Source organism: Ananas comosus, linkage group 3, assembly GCF_001540865.1.
Source record: "Ananas comosus cultivar F153 linkage group 3, ASM154086v1, whole genome shotgun sequence".
Classification (NCBI taxonomy): Eukaryota; Viridiplantae; Streptophyta; class Magnoliopsida; order Poales; family Bromeliaceae; genus Ananas; species Ananas comosus.
Genome location: NC_033623.1, coordinates 5,122,101 through 5,135,728, shown reverse-complemented (window position 1 = coordinate 5,135,728; position 13,628 = coordinate 5,122,101). Strand labels below are relative to the sequence as shown.

The 13,628-nt window shown below is 39.4% G+C and overlaps 1 protein-coding gene across 2 annotated transcripts; it reads right to left on the bottom strand.

The window, feature by feature from the left end:
• Positions 319-8,444, bottom strand: LOC109707723 (histone-lysine N-methyltransferase family member SUVH2-like). Of its 2 annotated transcripts, XM_020229228.1 has the most exons (3): positions 6,167-8,444; positions 1,972-2,047; positions 319-770 (listed from the first exon to the last, which is right to left on the bottom strand). In XM_020229228.1, the coding sequence occupies exon 1, from the start codon at positions 8,267-8,269 to the stop codon at positions 6,254-6,256; it is 2,016 nt and encodes a 671-aa protein (XP_020084817.1). In that variant the 5' UTR covers positions 8,270-8,444; the 3' UTR covers positions 319-770; positions 1,972-2,047; positions 6,167-6,253. The 2 variants fall into 2 exon arrangements, with proteins under 2 accessions (XP_020084817.1, XP_020084815.1); XM_020229226.1 differs by lacking the exon at positions 1,972-2,047.

The window sequence follows — 13,628 nt, the reverse complement described above, 5'->3', positions numbered from 1 at the left end:
GTGCAAGTATAAAGGTTTACATCAGGATGGAATGTACTGCAGCATTTAGCTTAATAAGTAATGAAGCGAACTCAGCTACGAAACTGAAATTGCATCCCCTAGTAGATAAAATCAGAGTGACAGTTAAAACTACAGAGATAAATTTGAAATTAGCTCAAAGCTTTTCAAAACAAGACATTTACCAAATCATTATAGCGATACGCTAGAATTTTCATACCATAGCTAGAAAATTCTTAAGATTCCGCGGGGATTCAAAGTATAAGCCATACCTGTATCCGACAAAGCCTCGTTAGCCTTTTCTAGTAGCAGCAAATCCCCGAATCTCTCAACAAGATTAAGAAAGCAAACTGACGAGTTATACTTTGCTCTGTTACTTGGGGATATCCTCGGATATCTGTATACAATCGCTTTGTGAGACAACACAACAAATTGAACATTATGAGACCATTATAGCTGTACCCATAACCCAAATTTATGAGCATTCTGATAATGTACAGATATATATACATAAACAGACTCATTTATAAAGCTTGCGCAAACAAGATTCAACGATATTACAAATTTGAGTCTTGAAGAGTCAACTAGTCTTCTTCTGGTGGCCCAAACCTTTTTTTTTTTTCCTGTTGCCCTAAAGCTTACCATGATGAAAATTTCAATTGATTTGGTACTGCCCCGCGAAAGTACCACTGAATATGTCAATAATATATTAACCAGCTTTGATCCACAGATGAGAAGGTCCACGCAGCTTACAAAATCCTCAGTGACCCTCACTGAAAGAAAATCAAGCATGTACCATTAATTAGTGTCAGCAAGTAATTGCTAACACAGATATATGTAAATAATGAAAGTGACAATCACAACAAATATTTTTCACATCTAATATAGTGGAAACATAGCAGAAAAGATATGTTAGTTCTGAACTCTAAGCAATTAGAATGTATTAATACTTTCAGATAATATTACTCTAACAATTATATGATCTGTGTTTTGACCATTTAGCACGTATTAATAGTTTCGGAACACTTCAGATACTCATGATCTGTTACACCACATAGTAGTGCTGATGCGAAGTAGAAAATATACTTTTTCCAATGAAATCGACATACAATTTTAAGATGCAAGAGAGAAAAGATTCCGATATAAACATGCTCGTTGGGAATTGAAGTAAAACAGTATTGTGAATCATCCGAGAGAATCATGTAAATTGTTCCGCAAAAAGCAAAAAAAGTAACAGCATTTGTACTCAGAGGATCAAATTGCAAATTGCAATGATTTGATTCATATCTACTATTGTAGAAAACATACAAGGTGAGCGTTCTTTCTGCAGGTTAGCTAACTTCCATCAGCCAATCTCATCTAAAACTCAACAATTTTGACAGGTGAACCATGAAAAACAACCATGTTAACGTTTAGATAGAAACTTAAGCTAATCTTAATAATCCATGCCTCGCTCCTATACGGTTGACTTAATAGTGACAATATCACTTCGCACAACCAACACTAAACTTTTAATGATGTGTTATTCATCTCTCTCTCTCTCGCGCGCACGCAAGAGAGAGGCGCACACGCGAGTGCCTCTCTCTCGCATGTGCGTGCTCACTAAACAAAAAGGGTTGGATTTTCATTCTACCAGTAACCAGAGTACATATTCAAAACCAAGGGCGGGGGAGAGAGCAATTCTCTCTCTCTCTCTCTCTCTCTAAACAAAAAGGGTCAGATTTTCATTCTACTAGTAACTAAAGTACCATATTCAAAAACCAAGGGGTGAAAGAACAATTGTTAATTCTCGAGGAAACCAGATTCGGTAAGGCATTTCTAATGCACGTACTTCATACGAAAATTTGGTTTGCCTTTAAAAACTATCCAATGAATCTGAGTAGTTTTATGACATACATTGTGCTTTGCATCTCCCTATCAGTATCTATGATCTCTATATGTAATGCAAAGAAAGCTCTGAGATCTATGAATTACCTCTTCTTATGTGAGAAGTGGTCCAACTTCACTTGGACAAGGCTTAGATTAAATGTAAAGAGCTTAGATATCATTACTACAGGAATAAAAACTAACCATAAGTCAGTACCAAAAAGTTATATTGTCTTTCAAACAATAATATCTAGCTAATTTATAAAGGTGTCATTACTGCAGAAATTAATATTGATGATCATACTACTATAATAGAACTACCTTTATTGCAATCTCAACTAATTATTTTCACGTGCACTTCTATAAATATAATAAAACAGTCATATAGACCAAGTGATATACAAAACAAAAAAAAAAAGTAGTCATGATTTTTCATCTAATGGGAAAATACAAGGAAATCTCTACACCTAAGTTCTCACAAGTTCTACCAATGAGCATTTCAAAGAATGCAAAATACTTTCAAGGCAAACATAACGCCACCGGAAAAATTCTTAAAACTAGTCTTGCAAGTTGCAACTAGGCTAATCATTTTAACTGTTAAACATGAATGAGCAAATTCATTTGCATTTATCGCAGAATGGATGTTCAAACATGCCTTAATTTCAAGCATACTTTCCTCTCCCTCCTTCCCTCCTGCCCTCTCTCTCTCTCTCTCTCTCTCTCTCTCTCTCTCTCTCTACATATACATACATACATATATATTGAGTTGAGCTGGAATGCTATGGGTCGCAAACGGACTCCGTTGCCACCCATTTGTTTTCGATGATGGAGTCTTCAATCGACGATCGGCACCGTTGAACATGATCTATACCACTTGAAGTATCTAGAAACCAAATTTCAAATCTTTTCGACATCATTGACCTAATGATCAAAGGGTTTCAAAATTTATAATTTTAACGGTAAATATGAAGCGCTTTCTCATTTAACGGTGTAAAGTTATCCAAATCAATTGAATTTTGGTCAGAAAATTTTTTAAACTATTTAGAACAAGATCTATACTCTCGATCTTGATTACAAAATTCCTATCAAGATCTATACTCTCGATCTTGATTACAAAATTCCTATCATCACTTTTTAGAGGATATTCATTTTCAGCCGTTCATTTTTACGTCCGCTTGATAGACAAGAGAACAATATCGAAAAAGCATGAAATTTGATTCTAGATACTTCAAGTGGTATAGATCATGTTCAACGGCGCCGATTGCCGATTTGGAGGCTCCATCATCAAAGCAAGGTTTACTAGGAAAACCAATGTAGGGAAAACAACCATACATTTCGAATGCCCCAGTTGCAAGGAAACCTCCCTGCGAAGCCATTACACTTGCTTAATGATTCTTTTGTTGAGAACTGCAGACTGGGCAACCAGAAGATTTCAATTCTAACTCTTTCCACTAGCAAAGCACTCTGTGACATACTAAGCAACTATATACCTCCCTATGCCAATATGCCTTTAAACCGAATTGTTTGCTATATATGGTCATGGTGATAGCCACATTTTAGAAAAAAATTTGGTTCTGTTGAAACATCATAGCCCTAACTCAAAACAATTCCCTACAATCTTCTGAAGCACATCCTTAGCCTACCGAACTGGGGAGAAAAAGAACCGGAAAGAAAATAAAAGAAAAGATAGGCACATGTCCATTGGGTGTCCAGTGTCCTACTCTTCACGTGTCATATGCATGTCCAGTGCGTGCCCCTCATGACCATGCGCATCAATTGTATATCCAAAGTGTATCGATTACACATGCAATATATGAAAATATAAGAAAATATATACATACCCAATTTTCTATTCCACTGGATAGTATACGAAGTGATCATTGACAGGAATAATCTAGTTCCTTATAATGCATGGACGATTTTTGAATTGAAAAAATGTTTTAATTGGCAGTTAATACAATAATTCTTTATCAAACTTCTATAATTATTGTATAGTTTCTCTAATTGCCAATAAAAAAAATTAACTGCTTTCCATATGTGAGGAAATCATTATGAAAGTGTTATTTCTTTTAAAAACATAACAAAAAAACATAATCAAAATATACCTAGACAGATGTTTTTACCCTATAAATTTCATATTTATTAACCATGCCCCTGCCATGTCCGTGTCCTAATACTTTCAACAATGACATATCAGCATCTCCCATTTGGTGCATGTCCATGTAACCTTGCTTTTCATGCTCCATGTACCTTTTACAGAACTAGTCCTCAATTGCATTGGCCAAAGGGATAAAAACTGGGAAAACAATCCAGACAACTCCACCCACCAATTGGCCTCTTACATTTCATGGCAAAATCTGACTCTTCACTGATTTGCTTTGAGCTGAGATTTAGCAACATCTTAAAAAGTTGATATCAGGTTTCTTATTAATCACACAAATTTGTATTATTTCAAAGAACCTTCTAAAATCTTACTGTAAAATTTGTGCTCTAGCATAGTTTATAATACGGAAAATGCCTTGAATATAGTCAATTAAACAGATTTAGCAAAGGCGTTGAGGTGAAGGGGATCCACAGATAATATTACGCACCAAGTAAACTCAGCAAACCAAATAAACTTAGCAAAAAATGTACCACGGCTGACAAAAGTTCATATTTCAATTTTTGAACAGTGTTGTGTTTTGGGACGCCACAAAAATGATGACTATACATATACAACGTTCTGGGGATAAAACTTGGTGTCATGTACTATCCCATAATGCAATCAGTTTTTAAGTTAATTACTAAGATTAATACCGGAAGGTGTCACAATATGAAATATCACATGATGCGACTGGATTAAATCATAGCAAACAATATAATAGCCAACTGCAAAGACACAAGGATAATTATATACTACTATCATAATAAAAATAACTGTTGTCTTAAACAGATGCATCAACATAAATTAAAAAGGTGACATCAGTTTAAAATGTATAAAACTTCAAATACTATGATTTCTTGTAAAGAAAAATTTATTACATTCGACTACACTATATTTTAGTGTTATTTTCAGTGTTACATTGTACTATTTTTTTTTAAGACATCGTTGCACTATTGTATTTTATCAATCTCTACACTATATTTTTTATTAATTTTTTTTCTACCTAGTACTATTTTTTTTTCCTCATTAATATCACTAGACTATTTTTCACATTACTGTTAACAAATCTATTGTTTTTGATAAAATCTCAATTTTATTGAAAGACAGTGATTAAATAGTAGAAAAAATGTAAAATAAATTCATGATAGATTTATTAAAAGTTTCTATCAAATTATTTTTAATCATTTTTTTATTATTTTTTTGTATTTTGTTATTCGTCATGTTACAATGAGCTGAATATATGCTCTACTACTTTTAATTAGTATTATCTAATAGTTTTTATGTAAAATTATAGGTTCATTGCTTATAAAGTAGGGATGTCAAAGAAAAGGATAGTTGAGTGATGCCATTGAAAAAAAAAATAGTACTTTGTAGGAAGTGAAAAAAACCTATAAAGTACACTGTAGTATAGTGTAATTAAGCATAAGGAATAAAGCAATATTAATAAGGAAGTATTTTCATTGAACCAGAGAAGCCTTTTCATGCACATTTTACTAGAAGATGAGGGGCATATTGATGCGGATGATGGTAAGTTGGTGTGCACTGTATCAATCACCTAGAAATGAATCTTGAAAATTATCAACTTGAGGTTTCCAATCCATAAGCATATATGATTCTATCACATGTACAATATGTCCGCTTCGTTTCCTTTATTTTACCTTTTTCTTTTACAAACCATTGAGACTATATTCCTTTGTTGTGCTATCTATCTGTGTACGGATATAGACCAAATCAAGAACCTCCTGCTTCTGGAGCTCTACTAAATGTGCACTATACAAGATCAAAACGCAAAAGATCCTACAGACCCATGCAAAAAATATTGCATGACAAATGTTGACAACAAAAAGAAGTATGTAATCTTCTTTATATAAAGAAAAAGTTGTTAAAAAGCAAAGCTTTAAAGAAAAAGTTGTTAAAAAGCAAAGCTTTAAGCTCATAAATTCTGCCATGAAGCAAGCTGCATGTGGTATTGTGGTCACAAAATAAGCTGTTTGAGCAAGCATTTGCAACATGTAAGGAAAATCAACAAGCACACTGTTGAGAATTCATTTTTTACACAGTGAAGCTATAATAGATAGAAGTACGCAATGACTTGAATAATGAAATATCCAAATTAAGAGACTATATAAGCTGGCAAAAGGAAAAGATTGAGAAGATTACCGGTGGAAGATATTTCGCCACACAAAAGCACTTTGTAATGGAACATTCCCAAAAACAGCATTATTAACTTCAAAATAGATGATTTTCCTAATGACTTGACTCCAACATCAACTTTCCCACGCACTCATCCACCACTCCATAATCAATGCTCAGCTCTCTAAAAGGCGGAATATTCTCCGTCGCAAAGATCATGAGATGCGGGTATGATGCATTGTAGTGATCAAACAGCACGAACTGTACGAACACATTGGGGCTGCAACTATGGCTCAAATAGCAAGCCACATTTCTTGCCCTAGACACATCAATCGAAAAACCCAAATCAGGCAACAAAGGAAAATTTGGTGGCACATAATCCGGGATAACGTCAGAAATGTCTCCCCACTCCTGCCATCTGGAGGGGAACCTGTTGGGATACACCAAACTCTCCCCATTCATGGCTAGCACATCTGACTGTTGCTTAGTAAGAACAAACCCACTAAACTCGCACACAAATGTCCCCGCCCGAATCACATCCAAGGACCGAACTCCCCATCCAGTTTCTTTTGACCTAAAAACCTCGAACCGGTTCCTCACCCCTTTCTGGCTTACACGGTTGGGACAGCTTGGCGGGCACCGGCAGAAGGGGCCACACTCGAAAATCAAAGGCTTCCCTCTTAAGAGGATCCCATTATTATCATACGGGAACTCTCCACCGTTCCTCTCAGCACAAAAGCAACCAATTGAGCAATTCGTAGAGCACTCGCACCCGCCCCCGCCGTACGCAAACTTTCCTTGTAAAGCAGACGCTGGGAAAATGGGGCGAGGAAGGTATTCAAATAATAAAGGTTCTTGGTCATTGTCAATGTCGTTGAACAACATAACAGGGAAAGTCTCTTTCCCTAACGACATGTCGAGGCTAAGATAACCGGTCGGCTTCACTCCCAGTGGGTTCACCTTCAAGTTTTCAGCAATTCTGAGATTCACACTGCCCATCTCCTCTTGCCCTTCTATTCTTAGCATCTTGTATTTGTACACTCCAAAACCGGATTTTCCTGAATCGAACCAGTATTCGACGACTTTATATAACCCGTCGTAGAAGTAGATTTTTCCCGTGGGGCTCTTGTCGGATTTCACTCCTCGGATGACCCTAATCTCGATGCCGTAAGCCATGCTTCGTTCCAGAGCGAGATTGCCACCCTCCAGCCTCTGATCCACGCAATGTTTGTTGAGCTTCTGGTCCCTGCCGCCATGGCCGGTGTAGATGAGGACATCGCCCTTGTCGTCATCGTCCTCGTAGCCGCCGGAGACGATGATGCTGGTGGCGACGGGCTCGCCGCTGGCGGAACGGCTGGCGGAGACGTAGTCGATGCCGGCCTGGACCTGGCCGTGGAGGCCGAGGACGCAAAGCTCCATGCGGAAGAAGAAGGCGTCGCCGACGCCGATCCCGGGGATGGTGCCGATGATGCGCTTGTCGCGGTTGAGCCAGAGCTCCCGGTTGGCCATGAGGGCGGCGGCGCGGAGGTCGGCGCGCGTGCGGCGGCCGAGGAGGCCGAGGGCCTCCGCCTTCTCCTCCTCGCGGATGAGGAGCGACCGGAGCGACTCGTAGGTGATCCGGGCCCGGCGGACGAGGTCGCGGAAGTAGATCTGGTCGCGCACGCCGAGGGAGGAGACGCGCACCATCTCCGACGACCGCGCCTTCCGCTTCTTCTGCTGGACGACTATGGCGCCGGCGCCGGGGCCGGAGGCCGGCGCCGGCACGATGGATAGAGGATCACGGCCGCCTCCGCCGCCGGCGCCGGAGGCGGGGACGATGACGCCGCGGCCGCCGGCGGCGGCCGCGGAGAGGAAGAGGTGGGCGAGGCGATAGTACTCCGCGAAGAGCGCCTCCTCGTCGGGGTTGGGGGAGAGGGCTTGGAGAGGGGTGTGGAGCTCGGGGGAGAGGAGGGAACCATGATCGGGGCTAGGGTTAGGGTTTTGGGTAAGCGGAGGAGGGGGAGGAGGGGGAGCCGGTTCGAGCGGACAGGCCGGGCCGAGCGCCGGTTCGGCCGGATCGTCCGGTTCGGTCTTGGGCTCGAGCTTGAGGAAGGGGATGAGGTTGAGGTCCGGGAAGGAGGAGGATTCCATGGGAGAGGGAGAGGGGAAGGGCGCAAATAATTCGTGCCCCTTTTGGGAACGGAAGGAGAAAATTGTTAGGGAGATTTTGGGAACAACAAGGAAGGAGAAGTGAAGAGGGGAAGTGAGACCGACCGCCTGGGAGAAGAGGGAGCAGCGGGGGTGCTGTCCTAGACTCCTAGTTGTGTATGGGCTTCTCCGGGAACAGCGACGCAGAGATCTAAAAACTTTACCCCCGCAAAAGTAAAACAACGCTATTTCTTCTAGTTAAAAGAGAAAGTCTTTGGTGTAACGCTTTTACAACCTCACCTGCACACCAACTTGCTATATATATATATATATATATATATATATATATATATATATATATATATATATATATATATATATATATATATTCAAGTACTGAGTTAAATTTAAGGGTATATTTGGAACAGCAGATATACGCAAAGACTATTTTTTAATTTACTTCTTTGCCGTGATCTCTAAAATTTATAAAATTATTATTTAGCGTACATGCTTATTTTAACTTTAAATGGTGCTCTGTAATACTAAAGAATTTAAATTTTTGTAAAATCTAGAAGAGAAAACAATTATAAGCTATTGCAGCCGATTTATAAAAATATGAAAGTGCTATTTGTGTAACTTATAAATATTTATTTTATACTTTTTTCCTTCTAGATTTTACAAAAATTTAAATTCTTTAGTATTAAAAAAATAACAAAACTAGTAAAAAATTTGTGGTATTTTAATAAATAAAATGTAGATTTCACATTTCGCTTATCGAAGTAAAAGATAACATTGCTCTAGAAATCTATATATCTATATATCTATACCTATATCTATATCTATATTATATTATGTATGTACTTATATTAATTCCCATATGGGGAGTCCACGTGGCAAGTTTTCCTCGTCTTATAGGTGTGGGACCCATCTGTTAATATTTTTTTTTTTTTTTTTTTTTAATTGAACCACTGGTTCCTCTTCTTATTGTTAGACCGGTTCGTTTCATTTTTTGCCCCTACCATTAAATCGGTTCAATTCATTTATTGTCGCTTCGTTCCTCTAGACAAAAAATTGACCAGGTACATCGCCACTCCTTCTTCCCTCCTCAGAGTGATTAAACCACCGATTCCTCTTCTCTTGTTACACCGGTTCGTTTCGTTTGTTGCCCCTACCATTAAACCAGTTCAATTCATTTATTGTCGCTTCGTTCCGAACGTGTTTCCTCTAGATGAAAAATTGACCGGGTACATTGCCGCTCCTTCCCTCCTCAAAGTAATTGAACTACCGGTTCCTCTTCTTATTGTTTGACCGGTTAGCTTCGTTTATTGCCCGCACCATTAAATCGGTTCAATTCATTCATTGTCGCTTCGTTCTAAGCGTGTTTGTAATGTACCGGATTCTTAATGTAAAAGTAAGTGTAAATAAAAATAGTGTAAGATACTATTTTTATTGGACTTAAAGAAGTAAAATATAAGTTGGAAATGACTTGTGCTGAAACTGGAACAGAAACAGAAGATTTAGAATTTTCTATAAGAAACGGGGCTGATCTTTTAGTAGAAAATTCACAGTATTAGAAAATTATGAAAATCTGAAAATATGTCGGGATTATTTTTATGAGGCTAGATTTAAAGTTTCATATCATTTCGACATCCAGAAAGTGAAAAATAAAATCTAACTGGTATCTGCAAGAGATTCTAATCAGTAGAGCTTTCGGTAACCAAAAATGGTCCAAACTGAAAGATTAAAATTTCTTTCTTCTTATTAGTTTAAACCGAGCCTAACTGTCAAATTTGAGTGCAAACGAACATTCAGAAGGGCTCTGACGAAAAACGTCAGTTTTTGAACTGCTAAACTGAAAATAAGTAATATTGTTGGGAGGGCTATTTGTGTAACAAAAGGGCTCTTCCCTTTGTTGCGGTTCAACCCGAGAGAGAGAGAAAGGAGAGTCATTCTCTCTTTCTCTCTTTTCTTCTAGCTCATCACTCTCTCCCTCTCTTGTAATTTCTCCACCAAAGATAGGAATTGTAGGAGAAATGGGAGGATTAACATGGAGTTAGTTGGAGATGAAGCTTGGTGGTGAAGCAAGCTTTCCAATGGTGGATTTAGCTTGGTGAGCATGGTGGCCTAAAGTGAGATTTCATGATTTAAGCTAGGATTTCAATTAAATCCTTTATGTATAAGATTCTAATGATCTCTAGAATGTTTTTAGCATGTTCTCTCCATGGGATTTTGGGTTGATTGGAGATTATGTCATGCTAGGATTAAAATTGGAGTTTTTGTGGTATAAGGGTTTTGATCTAAATTAACCCTTGGTTTCTCTAATTGGAGGTTAGTGTAATATACCGAAAATTCGGAAAATAAAGATGTCGAACTTTAGTGAAATTGACCAAAGTGCGAGGACGATACACTGCGAAAAGTCTGAAGGTGTTAAAATGATTAAAAGCGAGTTACGAGAGGTTTTCGAGAGCTATAGAATCAAAATCTGCATTCTGCAGTTTTGAGCTCTCGGAGACCGGTCCCTGGTGGGAGAGACCGGTCCCCGAACGCGTATGAAATGAGACAGCTGAAAAATCGGCTAAGTCCTGAGAAATTAGCTCTCAGGAACCAGTCCCTGCCTAAGAGACCGGTCCCCGAGAGACCGGTCCCCCAAGGAGAGACCGGATGCATCGCGCGCAGCAGCTCTGGCTGCGCTGGGACGACCTTCGGGAACCGGTCCCTGAAGGAGAGACCGGTCCCCGCCTGCGCGAACAGCCCAATCCAGGCTGTGTGAAAGAGTAAAAGTTGAGGGGTTTAGCTGCGATTTTGCAACCCAATGAGCTATGTATTGGGGTAAATGAGGTATTTCTCTCATTCTCACCCTCTCATCCCCTCTCATCTCTCTTTCTCTCTCTAGAAGACAAGAAGGAGAAGAAGAAGAGAAGGAAAATGAAGGAAAAGAAGAAGAAGAAAGTGGAGAATAAGCTATTGAAGTGAAGCAACTTCATCTTCTTCCTCTCTAGAGCAAAAAAAGGAGCAAGCTTAGAGGTAAGTCTTGCCCCTTCTCATGTTAAATTCCAAACTAGGGTTTGAATTAGAGCAAAGATGGTTTTTATAGAACCTTTAGAGCATTTGAAGCTTTTCTTTTGCTTCTTTAGAGATCAAAACCAAGAAATGGGGGTAATGAGTAAAGCTTGAAGGTGAGCTTGACCCCTCTCATGGTAGAATCCAAACTAGGGTTTGGATTGAATTAAAGATGGTTTAGATGGACTCTTTAGAGTAGAATGAAGCTACTTTTGCTTCTCTTTGAGATCAAACCTTAGGTTTGATGAATGCTATGAAGCTAGAGCACCAAATTGGGGCTTTTGCTCATGGGGATTTCTAAGTGCAATTGACACTCTAGAAACCTAATTGGGGGTATTTCCGACGTGTTGGTGCGCTCGGATTAACATTCCGAAGAACCAATAAAAAGATATGAGCAAAATGACCTATTAGGGCTTCGTTTTGCCGCAGGTAAAGAACGAGAAGCCTAAAGATCCCAAGAAAATCGTCGGAGCACCTTTGAAAGCCTACGAGGTGGGTGGTGCTTCTCAAACTCATTGAACTTCTCTCTATGCCTAATGTGTCATTCATTTGAGCATGTATATATATTGTTGCATGCATTTTAGGGTAAAGTAATGATGAAAATGTAATGATGCATGATTGTGAGTACAACTTGCATAATATGATGAATGAGAACTATGTAAACGTCGAAAACCCTATGTGTATGCCTGAGAGAAAAGTGAGCACCCAAAGTGAGCAAAAGAACAGAGTGACACAATGACATAGATCGAGTGGCATTCGATAAAGTTAACGTGAAATGACACTAGAGATAGTGTGAGGTAAAGAACCAATGTAATGTAAAGAATGATGAAAATGACAATGCTTAAAGTTAAAGTAATGTGGGAAGTAAAGAACATGAAGTGCTAGAGGTAGCCAAAAATAAAGAATTGTAAAGAATGTGTTCGCATGAGTTTGCAACAAAAAGTGATGAAAAAACACTAGAGCTAGTGTAAAGTCAAGATTGAACTTATAAATCCTTTGAGTTAAGGATATGATCATACTTGCTATGAGTTCCGTGCTCGAGGGCGGTCGCTCCCCCTCGGGCGATGCGCTCCTGAGTTATGCATCACGGGTTGGAGTAAACCCAAAGGACGGTCCTAGCGGGTGAGTTCCTGCGATGATGGGCTTAATGTGAAGCAAGTTAATGTGGCGAAACCCCCGGGTTAGCCTTGAGATTAAAGAATAAAGTATAAAGAACAAAGAGCAAAGAACAAAGAACAAAGAGTAACGTGAAAAGAATAAAGAAATTGCATAATCTGCATTTATTTAATGTTGAGCATATTTCTGCTTTATTGTTCAGGCATATTAGCATCATGTATAGATTGGTTACTATATGCAGCTTATTCTTTCTATTATGCCTGAGTTAGCCCTAGTGGGAAAGTCGGTGATGTTGAGGCCGAACCCACTGGGAACTTTGTTGTAGTTCTCACCCTACTATTTCCACAGAGCCGGGACCGAGCGAGCCGGCGAGCGACCGAGGTAAAGGTATCGCGCCTTAGTCAGAGGCCACCAAAGTTGGTTTCATTTTGTAGTAAAGTACCCTATGATCATCTTTTGTACATGATGGTAAATGATGTAAAGAAAAGAATGTAATGTGTATTTTGAGGTAAATGTGATGTAAGAAAGAAATGATGAAATGAAATGTAAGGAATTCGAAAATGAACAAGATGAATGCAATGTATATGATCAAAAATGAATCATAGTACAAGTGAATGTTTAGTTTCCTTTTTCTTTCACTCGTGGGTATTGCTTACCCTCGTGTAAGCCGTTTGTGTATGTTTCCGCTAGTGCTTTTCTCTATTGAGGAAAATGTACATGTGATGAGCCTTGGGCTTGATAGGCGAAACTCTGTCCGTTCGGCGTCTGTTTGACGTGCTCGGGTCGGGCCAAATTGGTATCGGTCCCGGGGCGTGACAGTTAGAGAGGAACCCTTGAAGACCCTAGGTCACGGATCGGCGTGCGGTTGGTGATCGGTTGCAAGTTCGGATTGAACCGAACCACATGTGCCGCGGGAGGCCGATTGCAAGTGACTACAAGTAATCGGAGAGTGTTACGGGTGGGTTGTGCTCACCGAAGATATTAGCTCACTTCCATGTCGGAGTGAAGTGTTGTTTCTCGTTGATGCATATAATGGTAGTTAATTGCTAGATGAATACATGAATTAATTGCTAGATGAATGCATGAAAATGATGCTATAGGAATGTCACGCCCCGCGACCAACCGCCAATTTGGACCGGGTCGCGGCGCCGCCGACAGACCGCCGAACGGACCGGGAATTCCTCTG